At 40.9% G+C, this 22,169-nt stretch overlaps 1 protein-coding gene across 1 annotated transcript in view; it reads right to left on the bottom strand.

The window, feature by feature from the left end:
- RYR3 (ryanodine receptor 3) overlaps positions 1-22,169 on the bottom strand; it is a 626,037-nt gene that overhangs the window by 388,753 nt on the left and 215,115 nt on the right. The window contains exon 3 of the mRNA XM_066277226.1: positions 5,809-5,916. Within this exon, the coding sequence (XP_066133323.1) occupies positions 5,809-5,916 (108 nt within the window). The remainder of the gene's footprint in view (positions 1-5,808; positions 5,917-22,169) is intronic.

Raw genomic sequence — 22,169 nt, 5'->3', positions numbered from 1 at the left:
AAAATAATTTGCCTCAGAGGTCACCTGGTCCTGTATAGGGTGCACTGAAGATACATCTGCCTGACTCCAGAGAATGATCTTTGCTTGCTACAAATGCTGCTTGCTCTATATTCAAAGTCATTCCTAACCTGACCTGTGGTAGCGCAGTGGATAAAGCATCGACCTGGAAATGCTGAGGTCGCTGGTTCGAAACCCTGGGCTTACCTAGTCAAGGCACATATGGGAGTTGATGCTTCCAGCTCCTCTCTCCTCTCTCTCTGTCTCTCTCTGTCCCTCTCTGTCTCCTCTCTAAAATGAATAAATAAAAAAAATGAAAAAATAAAAAACAAAGTCATTCCTAGAGGATGATGGTGAATGACTCAGAGGGAGATGGTGACATCTTCTTTAGCCCCATCTCCTGCTGAAGGTGGCCGAGTATTTGACATCCTGTAGGTCCAATCAGTCAAAAATATGAAAGTAATGTTTACAAGCAGAAATTGTACTTCAAACTCCAGCCATTTAATTGGCCACCGTGCCAAGTATCCCTCTGTTGGCAATTTCCCCCAGAATTAAATCAGATAAAATTTAATTAGAGAAAAAAATGACTCGAGGACGAGTTTTACTAGGGTGCATTCTGCAGGCCACCAAGTGTTCTCTGCCCCCAGAGCTGCATCGTCATTTATTCTCCTTTTCAGCATAAAGCTGGGGGCCCCTGTGCTAGTGGCTGTAGCTAAGGATGTTTCAATAATAAACTCCTGTTGCTAAATGGAGCAGGACATCTTTGTTAGCAAGAGGAATTCCTGCATAATTGCCAATCCTTACAAAAGGACTTTTGCATACTCCTCATGTGAATAAGCAAACAACTGAAGTCATTTTTTAAAATGTTCAGTTGCTGCACAGCAGAGAATAGACACACCACACAAGGACCAGTTTATGGCTAGAAGGAAAAATCACTCTTCAAAGCATCCTGTTTGCTGGCAGTCGTGATCATTAGTGAACCTAATATCTATTTAAATGCAGTCTGTACCTATTTCCAAACAGAGTGGACTGGCATGACAAGAAGCTTTCATCCCGTTCGAACACCCACAGGCTCCCCAGAGGTTCATTATGGCCTGTCATGTTAACTCATTTCCCTTCTCTATTTTTCCTCTTTTTCTTTTCCTTCCCTGCTGAATATTATCATCTAAATTCAAATTAATTTCTAACAGTAAATGTGCATAGCAATCACTTCAGGAAACAATCAGACTCAAGAGATGCTATAAAAATATTATTTCTTATAATAAAGATAGAGAACCCGGATGAGATTGTGAGAGAGTCCCAAGAGGGTTAGAGTTCCTGCAGCTCCTGTTTAGGTAACTAATTAGCGCAGCTGCCAATGAATAATGAAAGATTAATCATTTAAAAAGTGTACCCTGTTCCATCTTCCCCCAGCTCTCTTCTCAAGTCCCTTCTCTCTCGCTCTAAGATCTTACTACTACTACTAATAGTGTCAGATAGATCTCTCTCTCCTTTTGTTTGGTGAAACAGCACAAAGAGACAACGAGACACAAGGTAAATTTCAGTCTAACCCACCATGGTGATTATTGTTATCCAAGAATATTTAATAATAAAAATGTCATGGATCATTTATTCTGGACTTGAGTATTCAAAGAGAATAAAGCCCCATGTTGATTTATCATATTGGTTTTTATATATTATAAATTAAAGATGGCTCCTTAAATATATAGCTTTATTGAATAAACTTCTGCTATAATATAGCTGGTAATTAAGGGAGGCCTTACTTATATGTTCTAAAACTAAGTATTCAATCTTATTAAGTTAGTCTTCGCCTTCTATTTGGAAATAAATTATTGTGTATTCATTTTTTTAAAGACAAACCAAGTTAAGGCTATTATTTAAATTCTTGGCAACAAACAAGAGAAAGGATTATAACCAGAACTTTTGAATTTACTTTGTTATCTACAGGACTCCTGGGAACCATTCAAACTTAATGATAAAGAAAAAGAATTCCTTTGAAATGCAGTTTTTGAAGAAAAAAAAACCAAACTAGAATGCTCAAGAGATATTCTCCAGTTAATATAGCTTCTATCTTTTCCATTTCTATCCTCGGGCCATAAGTAACAGGGTCTGGCTGATCTTGGTTGGCAGTGAAATGGTGATATTCCCTATCAACCAGGTCTCCCTCAACAAAGACATCTATCTGTACATGATGAGTTATTTGTCTTAGAAAAAGAGCAAAAAATTAAAAATAAATTTGTTCCACTAAACTGGAAATTTTTTTTTTCATTTTTCCGAAGCTGGAAACGGGGAGGCAGTCAGACAGACTCCCGCATGCGCCCAACCGGGATCCACCCGGCATGCCCACCAGGGGGCAATGCTCTGTTGCAACCAGAGCCATTCTAGAGCCTGAGGCAGAGGTCACAGAGCCATCCTCAGCGCCCGGGCCATCTTTGCTCCAATGGAGCCTTGGCTGAGGGAGGGGAAGAGAGAGACAGAGAGGAAGGAGAGGGGGAGGGGTGGAGAAGCAGATGGACACTCCTCCTGTGTGCCCTGGCCAGGAATCGAACCTGGGACCCCTGCACGCCAGGCCGACGCTCTACCACTGAGCCAACCCGCCAGGGCCTAAACTGGAAATGTTTGAGGGTGTGTAGCTCCAGAGGAAAGAGTGGGGTACTGAGGTCAGCACAAGGGGGAAGTGAACATCAGAAGAACATTCTGCCAGGAGGGAAAGGATGCATGTTTTATGTGTAAGATAAATAAGCTGGTTGTTATTTGCTCTCATCTGCAATAAAAATTACTGTGTATTCTTTTAATTAAGTAATATGATCATACTTTCTCAGTCACAATAAGTGTCTTCCTTCCTTTCCTAAGAAGGGCTTGGCCTCTGTATTTTATTTCTTCAGATGATTTATGACCATGGCTTCTGCTGGCTTTTGTGTTAGTCATCTATCGCTGCATAACAAATTATACCCCCTCCCCCAATTTAGCAGCTTAAGACAAACATTTATTATCTCATGCAGTTTCTGAGAGTCAGGAATATGAGAGTGGTTTAGTTGGGTGGTTCTTGCTAAACATCTCTTCTGAGGTTGCAGCCAACCTCTCAACAGAGGCTGTGCTCATCAGTAATCTGACAGCTGGACTAGGGCTGTGGGCATCATCAGGAAGCCTCAGTTCCCTGTGGGCTTTTGGTAAAAGGTCTCAATCCTTGCCCTGTGGGCCTCTTCATTGGGCTGCTCACAACATGGCAGCTGGCTTCCCCCAGAGTAAATGGACCAAGAGAGAGAAACACTGCAAGACAACAACCAAAATGGAAGTCACATCATCCTTAATAAGCTATTGTTGAGAAGTGACAAACCATTGTGTATAGCATATTCTTCTGGTTACACAGATTAATTCCTATAAAATGTGTATGGGAACCTCATGAGCATGAATGTGAAAGGGCGAAACTCGCTGAGGGTCATGCAGGATGCTGCCTACCACAGCTGTTAAACAGAGGGTGAGCTGTTGGTTTATCCAAGGATTTCCTCTTGTCTCAGTGGCAGCAGGTCTTTCACATTCTTCTACATCTTAACCAGCAGCACAGTGACATCCAAGGAAATACATTTAAAGTACAATCGTCCAAAATGACTCCCTTAAGGTAAGAATTTTTTAAATTCAAATAAACTTTTGATCCTTCATAGCTCTACTGGCCCTAAGACAGTGAATCTGTCATGCTGACATCATTAGAATTTTAGGTATACACTTTTTGAACTTGCATTTCCAAGAAAAAAGTAACGTGGCTCTAATAATAAAAGCCATCTGAAAGAGGCTAGAATGGCAATGAAATACAGCAATTAAGACTCAGATCCTGAGTCACACTGGCCTGTGTGCAAATCCTAACTCTGGCCCTCGTAGCTGTTTGAGTGTGGACAAATTGAGCACCACAGTGTGTTTCCTCATCTCTAAAATGGACACAAAAATAATGGCAACGTCTGAGCTCTGCTGCATGAAAATCAGGAAAGTGCTTAGCCAATGGTGATCAGTCATTAATGACATTTTGTGTTTCTGCATTGTACCCACATGGGGCAAAGTGTCTTTAGAAACAAACAAAAAATTCACATATGTTAATGCTCTGAGGAAGAAAACAAAGCTATTTCAGGTGGCTAACAAAGCGTTTTATTCTAAATCAAAGAAGTAAAGAATGACAAACATTAGTATTAAGGACCCTAGAAAACAAATTAAATATTCTAATTTGATAGATAAGAACACACTGGCTTCAAAAGATAAGACTTCTGTGAGATCACATTAGGAGCTAGAAGACGACCTAAATGTAAACATTGGTTTTCTTGAGCCTCTGATCATTGTCTCTTCTACCATAAATGAGATACTTCTTTATTATGTAGGAGTTTGTCAGAGTCCAGAAAGAACAATCTGTGCTATGTACAAATAGTTCTTAACTACATGATTCACTCTCCAGTACAGGATGCAAAAATTAGACTTGCAATTACAGTCTAGTATGATAAGAACTATTTACTGACTTTTGCTTAAGCAAGGGCATCTATCCCAGACTTGCAGGGTCAGCAAAGGATTCTCAGTACATCTAATATCTAGACTTTCTCCTTGAAGGAGAAGTAGAGATTACTAACAAGAAGAGGTGTGTGAGAGGCTGTTCTAACCGGAGAGACCTGCTGACAGACATGATCACAGGCAAAGGAGAATTTTTATGCTTGAGGAAGGGAAAGGAAGTCAATGTGGTTGGAGCATTGAGTGCGTGGTAGCGGGGTCTTTGGGATGAGAGATGGGGTGGGAGAAGTGAGCAGGGCTTACCAAATTCTGAAGGGCTTTATGTCTGGTTAAGGAATTTGGGATTTTTCTCAAGGTAATGAATGGCAAAGGATTTTAAAATAGGGAAGTATAATGATTAGATCTGCATTTTAGAAAGAACACTATGAACAGCCAAGTGGGAAAAAAAATGGTGGTGGTGGTGAGGGGTAAGTACAGAAAGTACCAAAGCAGGTAGTAAGCTACTGCAGGGACCCAGAAGACAGAGGGTGGTCATTTAACGCAGTATTTAAAGGGGATGGGAAGGGGTGTTTGTATTTAAGATACTCAGGCCATATAATGATAATACATGAAAATACTTGATGATAAATGGATATAAATACACATGGGTCATTAAGGAAAAAAAGGGTAAAAAATTATTCTGAAATCTCTGGCCAGAGACCTTCTTACATGGGAGATAAGACACATCATCCCTCAGTTTAACACTTAGGGAACACTTTACTGACTCAAGGAAGACAAACTGAAGTCAGCTCTGTGTTTGCTCATCATGAGTGAAACTGTGGAGTTCTGAACATGTGTCAGAGACTCTGAATTCTACAGGACATCTCCCAACTGCCGTAACCTGGCTGTGCTCCACTAGGGCAGTCATAAACCTCTGAGGAGGTTTTGCCAAGAAAAAATAAGCTGCTTCACAGACACCTCCATCTCAAGGTCCTGTCAGCCTCCCCACATTTCCTGATGGGTTATGGAATAGGGGAGTGTGCCATGCTCAGGCAGCATGACTGGTGGGCTCTTCTATTTTCTGGTGGAAGTTGGTTAATTCAAAGGAAGGGGCATTAGGGTTGCTAAAAAAGAGGAATTAAACTCAGAGAGAAAGATTTACTATCTTTATGTGGATCATGTCAAGGACCCTAAGGCTTTCCAGTTCTAAGCTCAAGGAAGAAAATGAAGTACAGTTTGTACTTTTGGGCTATAGTGTGTCCTAATCCCCATCTTGCTACAATTTTAGTATCTGCGCTGCCGTAGCGAGCACTCAATCCGCATCTCAGACACAGTTCAGGTACTCACCCCTTCGCCGCCATTGTCCCCGGTGTTGGCAAGCATTTCCTGCAAGGCTCTCACTGAGAGGGACTGCTCCAGCACAAAATTGCAGACGCAGAGATCTGGAGGAACAAGCTGCAGAAATAAAACCAGAATGAGGATACCTACTCATATCGGCTAGGCATCAGTCACGCAGTAATGGCTCAAGGACAAAGAGCCTATAAATCAAAGCGACAACTGGATGGATGGGTGAACAGGAATATAGAAGTTGAATTTCTCTTATTCAAGTTAAGATCAGCATCGACCTGGACTCTAAAGGATGAGAGAAAGAAAACCCCCAAATTGCCAGGGAAGAGTGAACAAGATGTCAGAATCAATTTGGCTGAGGACTGGTGGCACACCTGGGGGAAGAACACACATGTGGCCTTCCAGAAGAAAGGACAGGCAGGATAGGCTGATCTATACCCACATCTGGAGGGTATCAAAGGAAGAGAGCCAGTGGGATCTCATCACCAAATCTGTAAGAGGCCAGTAGAAATACTAGAATGTTGCTGTAGACAACGAGTGACCAGACTAGGAAATCAATTTACTTGTTAAAAAATCTTGATAACTGCAGCATAAAAATAGGCAAGAGAGGGTATTAAGAGCTATATAAATATATTTCTGAACAAAGAAATGTCCAGATATTATAATAATTGATGACCCCTCTAGCAATCATTCTAATTTATTATGTGCTCGGGTAATGTTATGGTATTCACATCTGTTCTGGAACATTTATCAACAATAGTTACAGAGAGCCTTCTTTGCATACTGACTGGTAGTAGTGAATGCTTACTGGGTACTTCCTATGCCAGGAACTAGGTCCTTTGCATATGTTACCTCATGTAATCCTCACAACCGCCTTATAAGGTAGCATGGCCAAAGACCTTCTTTGAGATTCCAGTGTCCAGCCAAAGAAACTAAGGCATAGAGAAGTCAGGTCATCTTCCCTAGACAACGGCTCATACATGGCTGACTTGGATGCAAATACAGGCAGACTGTCTCCAAAGTCCCTGCACCTAACTTTACGTCATTCTTGCCACTGATGAAGATATTTCTCACAACTAGACTATTTTCAATCATCAAATCTTCAAGTATGATAGTTATGTGAAACACAGAAGTTGGTACTGAGAAAGATAAAAAGACACATGAAACAACATCATCGCTCTTCAGGAGTTTACAATCCAGTTTCATACATTTTCTCTGGAAATACAGCTTATCATCATCTTGCCTACCAAGCCTTTTCTCCTATGTGATGTCGGCAGAACATTGACACTGTTAGAATAACAGGAACGAGGACCAGAAGTCACCAACAGCTATGCCCAAAACTCTGAAACAAGTGAAGCTGTTTCTATAGAACTCCATTTAAAAGTTAAAGCAAGCCTGCTGCTAAGACACAGACAACCTCTCTGATGTCAACATTTTCATTTTTAAAATACAGAAATGGAATTGGCAATCGTTAAGTTCCCTTTAATTTCCAAGTATTTGTACATTCTTCATCTCCCTCCCCAACCTCAATGCCCTCAAAAATAAAATAATGCCTCACTTGCTGGACCTGCCTAGTAGCTCTCACTATTAATGTTTTAGGTCCCCATAAAACAAGAATGGGTAATCCTATTCCAAAGGCTACCAGCCCAGGGCCGACTTACATTTTAAGTACTTTTCTATTTACATAACTTTTCCACTCAGGGTCCCGACAGTCAGAAATTCTATAAATTTAATCCTCCTAAAGTTTTAGTATTAAAGGAAATAGCCAGAAAAAAAATTAAATTTTTTTAATTTTTATTTTAAAGGAAATAGCCCAGATCTCTTTAGGAAAGTGATGTAACCGAGGAGAAACCATAACACAAGCAGACAACAGCCTTTATTTTCCACGTTTCTTGCTCTGTTTTCCAAGTCTGCTCTTGCTACAGGTAATTAACTCATTTGCATGGGACTTGCACAAGCAGACAGCTGGGAACCTAGGGCAGAGGTCCATGGTGGGAAGTGTTTTCAGAGAACATAGAACATCATTACAAGTAGCATAAAACATGATAAAGCATTTCTGTAAAGACCTTATGCCATAAACATGTAACTTCTCACTCAGCCTCCCAAAATATGCCAGAAGATGTTACAGAGGTGTTTTCCACTATTTCTTACTCTTTCTGGACCTCATGTCACAACAGGCAGCCAGAAAAGCCCAGGTGGAGTGTCTCCTCTTTCATTTCAGTAGCACAGGTGATTTGGAGATTTTTCTATTCAGGAATGCCTGCAGTTATGTTTAGTAACAGGGTGTTTTGGGGCTAATGGAGCTCAATATTCATGCTCACTTTTACAAGCACCCTGTTTAGTCCATTCTCTTTAAGACAGAAACTTTGACAGTTCCAAGTGTTCAAGATTCAGCCTTTACACAAGACTGTGATCCTAAGTTGGGTTTCTCTCCTCCTGTACCTAGTTTTCTTGGACAGAAGACAGGAGCTATTCCCCTGATGTTGCCCTCATCCATCCTAATGGAGGACTACTAATGACATAGATGGTAGGCATGCTCCAATTACAGTTTTCTGTTCTTTTCAGATAATAAAAGGCCCAAGGTGGCTGTGATTTAATTACTGGCATGAAAGGGTACATTTAAATAGGAGAGACAGTGAGCATGGGGAGAAAGCATCTTATATGAAAGCATTGTTATCTGCCACTGGTTTACACAGTTTCCTTCCAGTTTAGTTTCTTTGCCTCTAGGGTGTGCTCCCTGCCTGGACTCTACATTCAAGACTAAGGTCACATTGCTCCAATGGCATGCAGAACAATATGTGGGCAGTAGCAAGGGAAGAAACAGAGCAACAGTAATATCTGGAGAAAAACAAAATGCAACTAGCAACTTGTTACATAAAGGGAGTGTGGAGCACGGAACCATCTGACCTGCCACTCCAGCTGCCATCCTTAATTAAACTCCACACCTACCTGAGTTCCCCACTCCACATTCCCCAAGAATGAGCAGAGGCCACTGGTCCAGCAGAGCTAAGTTGTCTGCAGTGTGAGAGTCCCCAGGGGGCAGCTCATTATCTCTGTGCTCTGGGGCCTGTGCCTCAGTCACTCTGCCTGGCAGGCATGGGGCATGTGCTTGCAGATTCTTAGCATGGAGAGACAGGCTCTGCTGACATCCATTTTTGAAATAGCTCATCACTCTCCTCAGCCTTGTCCTTAGCCTAGAGAAGCAGTTTCCAAATGTCCTACAGATGACCTTGAAAAGCCAGAGCCCTGGGTAAGCCAGGAACTAGGTATTCATTTAGCCTCACTATATAAAAAATAGTGGAAAAGAAGGCCTATGGACCCTTCATGGTCCATAAATTTATGTAACATCTTTCTCCGTGCAATATAAGTACTTTTCTGGGACTTACTAGGTCCAACATGGCGGGACTCTGTTATTCCTATGATTGAATTCATTTAACATTTTTCTATCTCGCATCCCACAACAAGTACTTGGCACTATCCTAGTCAGGCCTTCAGGGAAATGAAGAAGTAATTACAGGAAGAGGGATTGACCTTTCTTTATTACACCGTTAACCACAGTCTGTTCTGACTTATACAGTCCTTTATGCAGTGTAGTCTGTTTCACTAGATGTGGGTAGTCTACTCTTGGTATCTTCAATACATAGAAGAGTAAGTAGTCAACTAGAATCTTCTTGAACTGATTCTCTGTGTCCCAGAAGACAATCTAAGAATACATGGCTGGTAGTGGCTGTGGTTGCAGAAAAATAGCACTGAACACTCACCTGCCTAGCTGAGTGTCTTCCTCAAGTCTTCTGCTTATTGTTCAAGAGACCCATTTCTCTCATTATCCTGGGTCTTATCCCACTTCTCAGTTAATCTGTCTGGCTCTTACCCAAACATGCCTCATAATATACCCTGTAAGTGCATCAGTGGCTTTGAATAAAAAGCAATACAGAGCATCTTGGTTAAGAGGGAACACTCTGTAGTACTACCTGAGGTCCTGTCTCTGTTCAACTGCTTATTAGCTGAATGATGTTGGGCTGGTAACTTACTCTCTCTGTACCTTACTTTCCTTCTGTGTAAAATAAAGATGTAATGGTATCTACTTCTCAAAATGAACTACATTTTTATGTTTAAAGAGCTTAAAACAGAGTCTGGTGCATAATAAGTACTCATAAATGTCAGATTTTATCCCATAGAGAGCAGTAACATCAAAACATCAATAACTCACTTAAATGTTCATTTATATAACTAGTATTTTTGAAGTTCTTAATTTTGAGCAAGGATAAGGCAAAGCCTGTGCCCATGAAGGCTGTGTGGTCTAGTGGAGTCTCAGGTAGGCAAACGGACAATTTCCAAAGTATGATTCAAAATGTCCAGAGGTGAGTAAGAGCACATGTGAAGAAGCATGCAGATTTAAACATGGCTGGGGTAGAGAAGGGATAATGGAGGGAAAGAGGGAGGGATGCAAAAAGCAAGCAAAGGAAGGTGAGAGGTGAGGCTGAGGAAAAAGCAAGTCTTAGACTGAGAAGGGTCTTGAGTCCCCTTGTCAGGAGGTTTGGACTTTATCTTCAGAGCAGTGGAGCACCACTGAAGGAAGTTATGCAGGAAGTGATGTAACCAAATTTTCATCTTTGAAAGATCATTCCAAGTCCATTGTGAAGGGCGCTAGACCAAAGCAGAGAAACAAGTTAGGAGGTTGTTGTTGTAATAAACTAGGTACAAGGTGACAATGGCATGAATTAAGGTAATAGTGGTAGAGATGAAGATAAGAAAATGAATTTGAAATATCTTGAGAAGTTAGGCAAGGTAAGACCTGGTAATTAACTGGATGTGGGAAATGATGAGGAAGGAGTGAAAAAAGGTCATTGTTTTGACTGAAGAGTAAAGAGTGCAAAGAGATAGGATTTAGGAAGAATAAGCATCTGAAAGAACGCCAAGCATCTGAAAGAACCCAGAGACAGTAATTATTCTGGCAAACTGTCCACTGGAATTTCCCATTTGGGCCAACAGAATGATAATGGGAAGGGAGAAGTCACTGTGACTATGTGTGGGTGTCCCTGCAGATGTCAGCAAGGTAGGCTTATCTAGAAGAGGAAGAATTTGAGAAAATGACACATCTTCTCTACAATAGGAGAATTCCTAGAGACCTAGCAACCCAAGTCAGCCCAATTAACCTCTCTTGCCTTTCCCATGTCCATCAAGCAGTCAGCCCATATTTATACAGCATACCAACATGCATTCAGTACGCACTAGCTGTGATGGGGAAAGGAAGAGAAAAGTAAGACACGTTTCCTATCCTTTAAAGAACTTTTAACCTTAAAGAGACAGATCTACTGTACCTGAGACTTTATGAAACAATGAAAGGAAGAATATTCAATTCTAATTTGAGGGGCATGAATTATACATCCTGTAGGACCCAGAACCCTCTAGCAATGTTGCGATTAGAAAAGGCCAGCCCAGGCCAGAGCTTGGCCTGAACAGGGTTTATGTAAGCGAAGAGTTCCTGGCACAGAGCAAGAACTCAAATTTTTGTTTAATAAAAGAACAAGATGGAAGAGTTGTTCTCTCCATTTTTGTGTGTGTAGATTCTTCCCTTTTGTTTAAAATTCCATGAGATGAAGCAGCATTATTAAGTAATGAGCTTTACAGAATCTCTTTCCCTACTTTGCTTTTTCACCCAACTCCTAAAGGAAAAGGTCAAGTACTGGAAGTACATATTATGAGTCAGTAAAGGGAGCGAGCAAAGGAAGAAGTTGTGCATAACGCCTGCTTATTGAGTTTTCTTCCTATACCTCCCACACCAGTCCCAGGACTGAGCAGGGGGTAGAATGCCATTGAAATTGTATCATAGTTATGGGCTGGTAGGTTTACATGGACTCAGCCCCACTGCCATGGTGGGCTGCATAGTCTTAACCACAGAGTGAAGTAACTTCTAATATCAATCACATGGGGAGAAGGAGTGACTATGAGAACAGAAACCAGAACTAAGGAAGCAGAGCTGGTGTAGCTGGGGGAAATGAACCGCACATTCTTGGAATCACATTATGGAGAGTCAACATGGCTCAGGGGGAGTTCTTGGGCAGGTGTGACAGAAGCATCCAACCAGCAACAAGTCTGAGGGCAGAAAGTATGGGACTTGGAAAAGTCATTCTTTCCTCTGGGGTTCGATGTGAACAGGGGATAGGACATAGAAACAATCAGAGTGTCACTTGATAGAAGATTGGGTAGAGAAGATATGGTACATATATACAATGGAATTCTACTCAGCCATAAGAAATGATAATATATGCCATTTACAAAATGGATGGACCTTGAGAAGATTATAGTGAGTGAAATAAGTAAATTAGAAAAAGTTAAGAACTGTATGATTTTACACATAGGTGGGATATAAAACTGAGACTCATGGACATAGACAAAAGTAAAGTGGTTACCAGGGGGAGGGGGATTAGGAGGATAATGTGGGGGAGGATATAAAGAGGGACAAATATAAGGTGACAGAAAACGATTTGATTTTGGATGATGGATATACAACATAATCAACCATTCAAATGCTATAGAAATGTTTACCTGAAACTTATGTAGTCTTATGGATCAATGTCACCCTGTTAAATTTAATTTTCTAAAGTAAATAAAAATAGGAGCAGTGAGTATACTAGCTGTTTAATAAATCAGAAAATTTAAACCACAATGTTGGACTACATGGGCCCTTCCATGTTCACTTTTCATGTGTTCTGTTTTGGTTGGATTATGTAAAGTAAGAAAAAAAATTTTGGTCTATAGTGAGCCAGAACATTAGAGAGAACAAAGGGCTGCCCTGTGGCCAACAAGATGGTAGTAGGGGTTGAACAGGAGAGCCACAGACAGCAGCCAAACTCAGGGGCAAAGCTAAGAGTCCTTGACTAGCCAGACCTCACCAACAGGACACCCCTTTTCAGGAATCAGCTTTGAAACTTCGAAATTTTGTTAAGGAAGACCAAATCTCAATTGTCCACCTTTCATGCTCTATCCATGGTCATTGAGACTGTCTAATCTGGGAATAAATATGGCTGGTGTTCATTGTCATGGCTTTAGATTTCAATTTGGATGTATAAAGGGGGTCTGTTTCTTCAAGGGCACTATGTCTGCTGGTAACAGGTAGAGCTGGACTCAGTCTCTAGTTGCCTGGCTTTTACAAGCTTTGTGCTTGTTCCATTTCACTACAATGCCTCCAACAGGATGGACAACCATCTCCCTTTGATGGCTCGATGTAGTCCTACTCAAACACCATGGATGAAAAGACTTCCCAAGGCCTCAAGGGCATAAAATCACTCTCTCCTCCAGAAAATGTTCCAGGTCACCCAGGCCACCTTGGGTACAGTGTGGCATTAGCTAGGACACCCACTTCCCATGGAATAGCCTCAGGATAGCTAGAGATGGCACATGCAATTTGTATTTCAAGAGCTTTAAGCACTTTAGACATTATCTCATCTACCTCCAGCAGACATGAGCTCATTTCCAGACTTCCTATCTATTATTGATAATACATAATTATTTGTATTGTGTTTATACTTCAAAGCTAGAGCAAGTTATTAACCAAACTAATGATACCCAGATACCAACCAGTCTTTATTTATGCATTTATGCATTTAAGTGCTTTTTAAACCTACCTTTGCCACCTCTGCTAATTTGTTGATATATTATAATAGAGTTATAAAGTGAATGTTTAAATCTGAAGCTATGGCCAAGTTTCTGAATTCCCACAAAAATGAACAGCTTAACAACCATTTTAGAGGTGGGTCAGCTGAGGCACAAGGGAATTAGTAAAACTTCTATGGGCAGGTGGAGAAATAAGAATAGAATCTATACACACATTCTTAATGTCTCTATTTACCATATAAGTGTACCAAGTATCATGCTAAATGCTTTATCAATATCATCTCATTTAACCCTTATCTCCACCCTTGCAGAGAAAATTGTTGTCACGTTACAGATGAGAGAACTGAGACTCAGATAGGTTGAAATACTTCTTTATAATCAGGTGCTATGAATAGCATTTAAATCCTGAATTTTAAATTCAACTCTGACTCAGGCTGTGTCAACATTTCTGCAGAGAAGGTTCCCATCCCTACACCAAAAATACAGAATTCTAATCCTATTAGGCTACCCCCTCTCTCAACTCTTATCCTTGAATAAAAACTTGAAGAATTTATATCAGGCTCTTCACTATTTCAGAAAGAGTTCTCTATTTCGGAATGACCATTGGGAATGCAAAGGCTACGGAATGAAGTTAATGGGACTATCAGGGTTCCAGAGCTTTAGAAAATCAAGATTTTTGGCAGGTGAGATCATTTGCATCTTTTTATGTACTTCTAAAATCTGAGACTGACTTACCTTTGTATGCTTTTTCTTCCAAAAGGCAAGTTTCCTCCCAGGACAAACAAGTGTAAATTTTAAATATGTATATATTCATGTTGAGGGAAGAGATTCTGCCTCTCTTTGTTAAGAGTTGATACCGAGGAATAAGGTTACAATATATAAAACCTTGCCTAAGTTTTCTATTTTTTAAAATATTTTGCTATGGTAAAGAATAGAGGGTCTTTCTGAAAATACATACAGAAACTATTCAAAACAGTCGAGTTCTAAATTTAGCTTGGACTTTGTTAACTAAAGCCATTATATGTAAAGGGTAAGGTACACAAAAAATTGAAACTTAGAGTTGAAAGACATTCTTTTGGGGGGAGGAGAGAAGGAAGATGTCAATATCGTTTTTTTTAAATGAAAAAGGTCCTGATGCCCAAGGAATCAACCACAGGAATGCGAAGCTCTCAGCATGGAGCAGTCTATAGGCAGTTCCTCATTCTAGGGAAGGGCGAGCTGCCTGGCGAGAGCCTACAGCGGTGGAAAATCGCTACGGCAATGCAGGTCGACTTACGGAGCAGACACATTCACAGTCATGCACAGAGCGATTATAGCATCTGATGCCATGCTAGCCCGAGGTCTACTCCAAGCAAGACAAGAGCCAGTGCTCAGAAGGAAAAGGGTGAAGGAAACTGGCCACATACAAGGAAAAGGGAAGTGGTTATCAGGTTGAAAAAAGGTGCTGATATTTAAAAAAAATAAAATAAAGGGTTTCTTTTAGGAAATTTACTTAAGATCTCTTGCTAACAATCTTTCTACGTATGGGAGGTACCACTGCCACCTAGAAGCAGGAAATCCAAATTGCAGGCCAAATTTTCCTTGATAAAAGTTTTGCTGAGAAACGCCAACCCAAACGGTAAAGAACTAGAACCACCCAAAATCACTGCTTCTTTATCCCACAACTCAAACGCCCAGAAACTGACTGTTTAACTGACACCGATTGATGGGACCATTGCAGCCTAGCCTCTTTTAGGGAACATGTGTATTAATTCAAGTGAGAGCAACATGTGTAACATCAATTACCCTCTTAATGACGCTTAGAGGTTTCTCACAAGAGCACATATAAATATAAGCTTGTTCTGGAAGCATTCATGCAGAAACACGGTGTGTTCGAGAATCTCCTGGGCAGGGCTGCTAACGTTTCAGAGTCTGAGATCCCTCCCCAGCAGGGCCTTCGAAAGAGTATTCCAGGTACTCTCCAGGAGGCCTGAGACCACTCTCTGAGAGTCACTGCAGACCAACTGGACCAAACAAGAAAAATCAAGTCCCTGGGGAGTAACTGATTCTTCCTCTAGCTCTTTCGTTAAAGAGTTCGTCACAATATTAGAACTTCTCTTAAATGAGTAAAGCCAGTCATTTGTAATGCACATGATTGTTGTTTTTTACAATCTTGCCTAATATGGCTCGAACCAAAAATAACACCAAGGTGCCCTTGACACCTATATTCTGCCACGCCTCAGTTATTTCTGGCAAGTTAAGAAAAATGTTGCCAAGAGCCTGGCACAAATTAGTGCTGCAAAGATGGTGTTCTTTAAAGTAAGGAAGAAGGGGCAGCCAGAAAGCAGAGACAAAGCGCTGGGCTGCCGGCTTGTCAAACTGCCTGTTAGGGAAAAGCACAACTGACAGGCTGGACGGTCGCTTTGGTTCTTGACTGAGCCAAGCTTTTCTCCCTGCCTGGCGTGGCCGGCTTATTAAATGACAAGGTGCCAAAAGGTGGAAACTCGGAACACTTGCACCTGAAGAAACATGCTATGCAAACTGACAGCTGTCAGAGGGGATGGGGTGAGGGGCTGGGGGAAAAGGGTGAAGGGATTAAGTAAAGCAAAAATTAAAGAAAAACTTAGACACAGACAAGAGTATGAGGATTATAAGAAGGAATGTGGTCCGTTGGAAGGAGGTAGAAGATGGTAAAGTGGGGACAAATGGTGACAGAAGGGGACCTGACTTGGGTGGTAAACACACAGTACAACATACAAGTGATTTATTACAGAATTGTACACCTGAAACCTATATAATTTTATTATGTCACCCCCAAAAATTCAATAGAAAATTTTAAGAAAAAAAAAAAAAGGATCAATGCCAAGTAACCACACTCGCCAACCCTACAGCCATCAGAAAGTGGTCTGATGGAAACTTCCTTGCCCTGGGAGGTTGTATTTATAAAACAGGTTGTGAACCAGAAAGGTGAACCTGGAAATGTACCTTTCTGACCCAATATCCAAGGGAAAAAACAATGCTTTTATTTTTCAAAGGAAAAGTTTTATTATGAAAAAACATGATGATGATGATGATAAATGTACTCTATCTAACACATTGCATTAAAAAAAGAGAAAGAAAAGCAAGCTGTTCAGAGGGGAAGCAAATAACACCTGCTGTGTATGAGAAGAGAACACTGAAACAACGACTCTTTATATGATGCTAAAAACATGACCAGAAATAAAACTCTAGCTTAATGAGCAGCACAGGTGATACAACAAACTTTATGGATAAGCAATGGCACCCTAAAATCTCCAGTGTTCAAAGGAATAGCCATGAGAAGAACTGTCATTCTGAAGAGCTTGTGTATCAGAAAAAATAGCCAAGATCAGGAAAAAACAAAGGCAGCATATCGAATAAAATGAAACCAGCATGCACATTTCATGTTCCATGAATTAGGTAGGGGTGCAGAGTCAGCTGGGAAGAGCACAGGCCCAGCACGGTGGAGGCAAGACGGGGTGTGATGGGTGGAAATACCAAGCAACAAGGTAAAAGCTGAGTGGGGAGGGCTGGTGGGAAAACCTCATCTCAGCTTATTGTTCATGTTTCTGTCTCAAACTTGGTATACGTTAGTTCTGGTGGAGAGAACACTGCCCGGCATGCACCTCCCACGTGTTTCTTTCTATTTTGCTTACACTCTCCTCCCTCTGGACTGATGATGTGCTTGGTAAGGAATTTAAAAACCATGGTGAGGCTCTTCTCTATTACCAGGCGTTGGTAGCCAGCAACAGCAGGACGGAAGGGAGAACGTGTCTCTTGGCCTTTTCATTGCACAACAGGAAGGGGAAGACTGAGGAGAGCATTCTGAGGCACCCACGAGAGTTGAGAAAATGCCAAGCTAGAACTGAAGGCTCACATAGAGAACGGAGACACTGGCTGCCCAAAGGCAGAGCTCTCCCCTGAGGTGCAACTGTTATCAGCATCCCTCATGGACAGGGTCCTCCTTGACTACAGCACCAGCTCCATGATGCTCATGGACCCAGGATCTGAAGTGGGCACAAGCTTCAAACAACCACAGGCAAGGACAACAGCTTGGCTTCCAAATGGTTAGAATTTTCCCCCCAACACTTACATCCCACTCTTGGTCTGAATCCAAATTCTACTGTGGAAATGCAGTTTTTATTTTTTTTGCCCCCTACATGGAATTTTTGCCTTAGTAGAAATAAGCATATCATTATAAACTAAGTTCTGGATTAAAAATGTTTGGCAGGACTATATGAATAGATGTTCATTAAATTTGAAGTTTTAAGAGTCTTTGTGTTAAAACAGCTATAAATATTTTTCTCTGATATAGAAAAAGACATCCTACAGCTCTTGGGAAACTAGACTCCATTCCCTCCAACTGCCTCATAGTATCTGAGCTTAACTCCTACCGCTAGAAATTTACATTCACAAGAATTAGTACTACTGAGGAGCCACTGAGCCACCTCACCCGCAGGTGTTGTAAAGTACCAAAAGCTACAGAATTAATATTAATATTTTGGGAGGCTTGAAGAACATTTTATTAATTTGGGTTAAGGTGTGCAGAGAAATTGTGAGAAATAGTCCCTGTACTGTGTGATTGGCATGACCAGGATGGCCCTTGGCATTGTATTGTAAATGCAAAGGGGAGGAAAACATGGATTCCCTGATATTCCACCATGCCTGTGGGGAAAGGGGTGAATGGCTAGCCAGGTGCAGGGAGAGAAAAGCCAAAATAAACCTTTTCTTATAGCAATGAACCATTTGCAGGCATTTGTCCCCACAGAAACTACCTCTCCTATATAAATGCGTGTGATTAACACGTGTGACTCTGGACAGAGAGATGGCAGATAAACACTAGATAATATAGAAATGCCTTTTAATATGTAAAAAGACATCTTTCTACCATTGTGTTGACTTGTAAATTTTGTTTTCTCCAAAATAATGTATGGCTTGCAAATTGAACGTGGTCCTATCATGTTAAAGGACATATGACTATAACCAATAGTGGTAAGGGGCTCCTAATTACAATTTTTGCTTCTGTACTTCCCACTTACAAAACTATAAAAACTAAGTAGAACAAAGGGCCGGCATGCGCTCTCCCTCAGACCTCTGTCGGAGTTGCCGCTGCTTGGCCAAGCTAGACAATAGAGCTTTGATGTATAATCGATGGACTTTGTTCATGTCTTCAATGTTTCGGGTCCCTCTGGATTAGGCTTAACACTACATGCCTCATTTACAAGGGGCATGCACAGATATTTTAAAACATGTGCATAGAGCAGGGATTTAGCACTGCCAGTCAGGAGCTACATGAGTTAAAAAAGTTCACTTAACAGTAAGCATGGCCTCAGTGGAGTGGTAATAGAGAGACCAATTACCTCATTAGGCCATATCTTCTTCAACAGTGTCACCCTTACCAGGTAGCATTCTAAGAATGGAGGATGGACAATCATCAAAATGCTCACTGACCTATTAAGATCTTTTGGATCTCATTCTCTCCAAACCCTCCCCCATCAAAGTCACTGATACCTTTCACTCAGGGCCCAAGCCAGCTCTGATCAACACAAGAAAAACATTAGGAGACTCAGTCCCTTCCTATTTGAACCCAACCCATCACTCAGCATCTGGTGAAACTGGCCAGGAAATAAATACCATGTCAAATATTTCCTCTGTCATCCAAGTTCACAAGACTGGGCCTTGACTCCCAGTCTTTCCCTCAGCTCTGCTGAGGAACCTACGCTACTGAGAGTCCTCATCCAGTGAGGACAGATGATGGCCTTCCCTCTCTCTTCCTCTCCTTGATAACCAAGAGTTACCTCCAGTACATAATGGTTAATGTGGTATCACGAAAGAGAATGAACATATTGATAGAAACTGCGGGGGCAATGTCACAACTTAAAAAGGTAAGTCCTTGCTCATGGTGACTTTGGCAAAGTCTGTCAGACCCTATGAAGATTAATGCTTCAAATTAGCCTTATCTCCAGTGGCATCTGTCCTTATAGTCTCAGTGAACAGGATGGGGATGAAAGTCATGTCTGGCTTCCTATTAAATGTCCACATGTTGGGAAAGAAGCAAGTTCATTCATTAGTATAGCAATTGATAACTTTCCATGGTAGGCTGCAGGTATGTGAACATGATGCTAATGACATCAAGGTCCTAGCTTTGCTTCATTTTGTGAAGACTTCTGCACACCTAAATTGGCCAGCTTAGTCAGACAAGTAAACACTTAGTCAGACAAGTGCAACTTACTTAGTCAGACAAGTAAACAGGGGTGTAAGGCCAATGCCTACAGAATTAGCCCTGCCACAAATCTGAGAGGGTGGTCTAAGGACCACCTGTATAAAAGTTTGTTTCAAAAACACTGATTTTTGGCCCCACCCAAGACAAGGATGGGGATGAAAGAATGTGGTCGCTCAAGTTTGAGAACCGCTGCCCTTCTGTGTGAATTCTGTGCCAACCCCACCGCTGCTGGCCAGGCTTATGATCTTCAAGGATAAAGCATTCTTGATATAATTTACCTAAGAAATTGGGCAGTGAACAAAACCACAGCACTACGATTTCAACTTGACAGGTGATCAGGGTAGAGTGTGGACACTTTCTCATGAACATCAAAAAAGTTTCATCTTTCTTGGTTTTGTTTTTTCACCAAAAAGGAATGTCCTTGAGCTGTTTACTAGAGTTTTGCTGAATGATCATATTTGGCCTTCTGCATTCACTCAGGCTCAGAGCTTGCATTATAGTCTAAAAGCTCTCCTCGTAATTTAGGTAAAAGAAGTGAAACTGTTTGAACCTAGATTCCACAGCTAATTAGGGTAATAATTCACATTTCAAATCTCACGTGACTGCACTTGGGATGGAAGAAGTTGGGGTGGAGATCAATTACTCCCTGCTCCTTGCTCTGAGGCAGCAGAGCTGCTGAATCCACCCCGAAGATATGCTAATCCACTGTTTAGAAGTAGAGACATCTTGGGATGCACAGGGAAGCGCTAAAGTAGGGTTTGAGGCAAAAATCATTGATGAAAGAGCTCCAATAAGAAATGGATCATTAGGTCAAGGTTTGTTGTTTTTTTTTAATATAATTTTGTCACTCCATAGCTGAAGAACAGCTGTTTGAGAGAGGCTTACAAACAACTCTCTTGTACCACTTGTCCTCTAAAGCTGAATATAAGTGAAATGGAAGAAAAATGATTTGAAAACCTTCTAACAGAGAAAGCAGCTAAATCCTAGAATGACTGCACTAGGAATACTTTGCAATCATTCTCTGAAGTAATTTATGAAGAAAAACAAATTAATTCTCCACTGTGTTTTAAATTATTTAAAATCACCTATTTGCTGTGTGTCAGGAAATTAAGAACAAATAAGTGATCATTTGCAAGTGAAAAATGTTTCAGTTCATATAGTTTATTAAAGTCACTATTTAAAAAGAATACAATGATTGAATAAATTACTGAAAAGGATACATAAAGTTGTCAACTTAAATGTCTAAAAATTTTAGTATATTTTATTGATTGATTTTTTCAGAGACAGAAAAAGAGAGAAACATTGACTTGTGTTCTATTTAGTTATGCATTTATTGGTTGATTCTTGTATATTCCCTAACCAGGGATTGAACTTTGGCATACTGGGATGATGCTCTAACCCAGTTGTCGGCAAACTCACTAGTCAACAGAGCCAAATATCAACAGTACAACAATTGAAATTTTTTTAAACTTAAACTATCTAGGTAGGTACATTTCTTACCAAGGTGGCGCCCACGCGTGGTATTTTGTGGAAGAGCCGCACTCAAGGGGCCAAAGAGCTGCATGTGGCTCGTGAGCCGCAGTTTGCTGACCAGGGCTCTAACCAACTGAGCTGCCCAGCCAGGTGAAATTTTAATTTCTAAAATAGGGGCGGGGTAGGGGAGGGGAGGGAGATAGCCGTTCCCCTTCTTGGCACCCGCCCCCCAAAAATAAATAAATAAAAAATAAAATAGTTTTAAACGTTTCCTTTATAAAACTCTCCTTACATGGCAGACAGGCAGTCAGACCTCAGGTGTTATTTAGCATATTTTATAGCAAGTTGGAGGGTGAGCAAAACCAGATCTCTTGAATCACTACCCAGTGTTCCTTATAAATAATAGTTTGATCTAAGAATTATGACAATTAACATAATTTCAAAAGATAACATGAAAAGTCAGAAATATGACTTAAGCTTCAAGTTTAAAATACTCACGAAGAAAAAAAAAAAGATCCATGTGACATGGCTCGGGTTCTTAAGACTCAAGTTCTAACCCAAAGGCAATGCAGAGCTTTTCCTCCATGGGAGAGGTGACAGCTGGAAAAGAGACATTCTCCTAATCACAGGGGGAAAGAAAAGCAAGTCTTTGTGATCTGATTAGTAAGTTCAGAAGTTGGTGGAGGAAGAAAAAATACTGTTAATCAAGACCAAAATAGCAGCTATTAGGTTTAAAGAGCAAAGCACTAAGCGTGGCAGAGGAGCAGGGGCATGAATAACAACACCTGCTCATAATTCACCTGGAGTCATTCGCTCGCTGTGAGAAAGGGAATGACAAATGGACAGTGGCGCGACGATGCCACTTTACACACTGAATAAATTCTTTGTGAAGATTCCCATCACACTGAGGTACAGATTGCCTTTAAATAAAAAAGAGGACTGGTATTGCCTCAAGCAGGTAAGTTATCATGCCAGTATTAATAACTCAAGTAGGAAAGAGGACAGCACAGATGAGGAGAGATCTCAGGGTTAAAAGGTTGGAATTTGCTTT

Source organism: Saccopteryx bilineata, chromosome 4 (genome assembly GCF_036850765.1).
Source record: "Saccopteryx bilineata isolate mSacBil1 chromosome 4, mSacBil1_pri_phased_curated, whole genome shotgun sequence".
NCBI classification, from domain to species: Eukaryota; Metazoa; Chordata; class Mammalia; order Chiroptera; family Emballonuridae; genus Saccopteryx; species Saccopteryx bilineata.
Note: the sequence above shows the minus strand (reverse complement) of the source record. Positions and strands in the feature narration are given on the sequence as shown.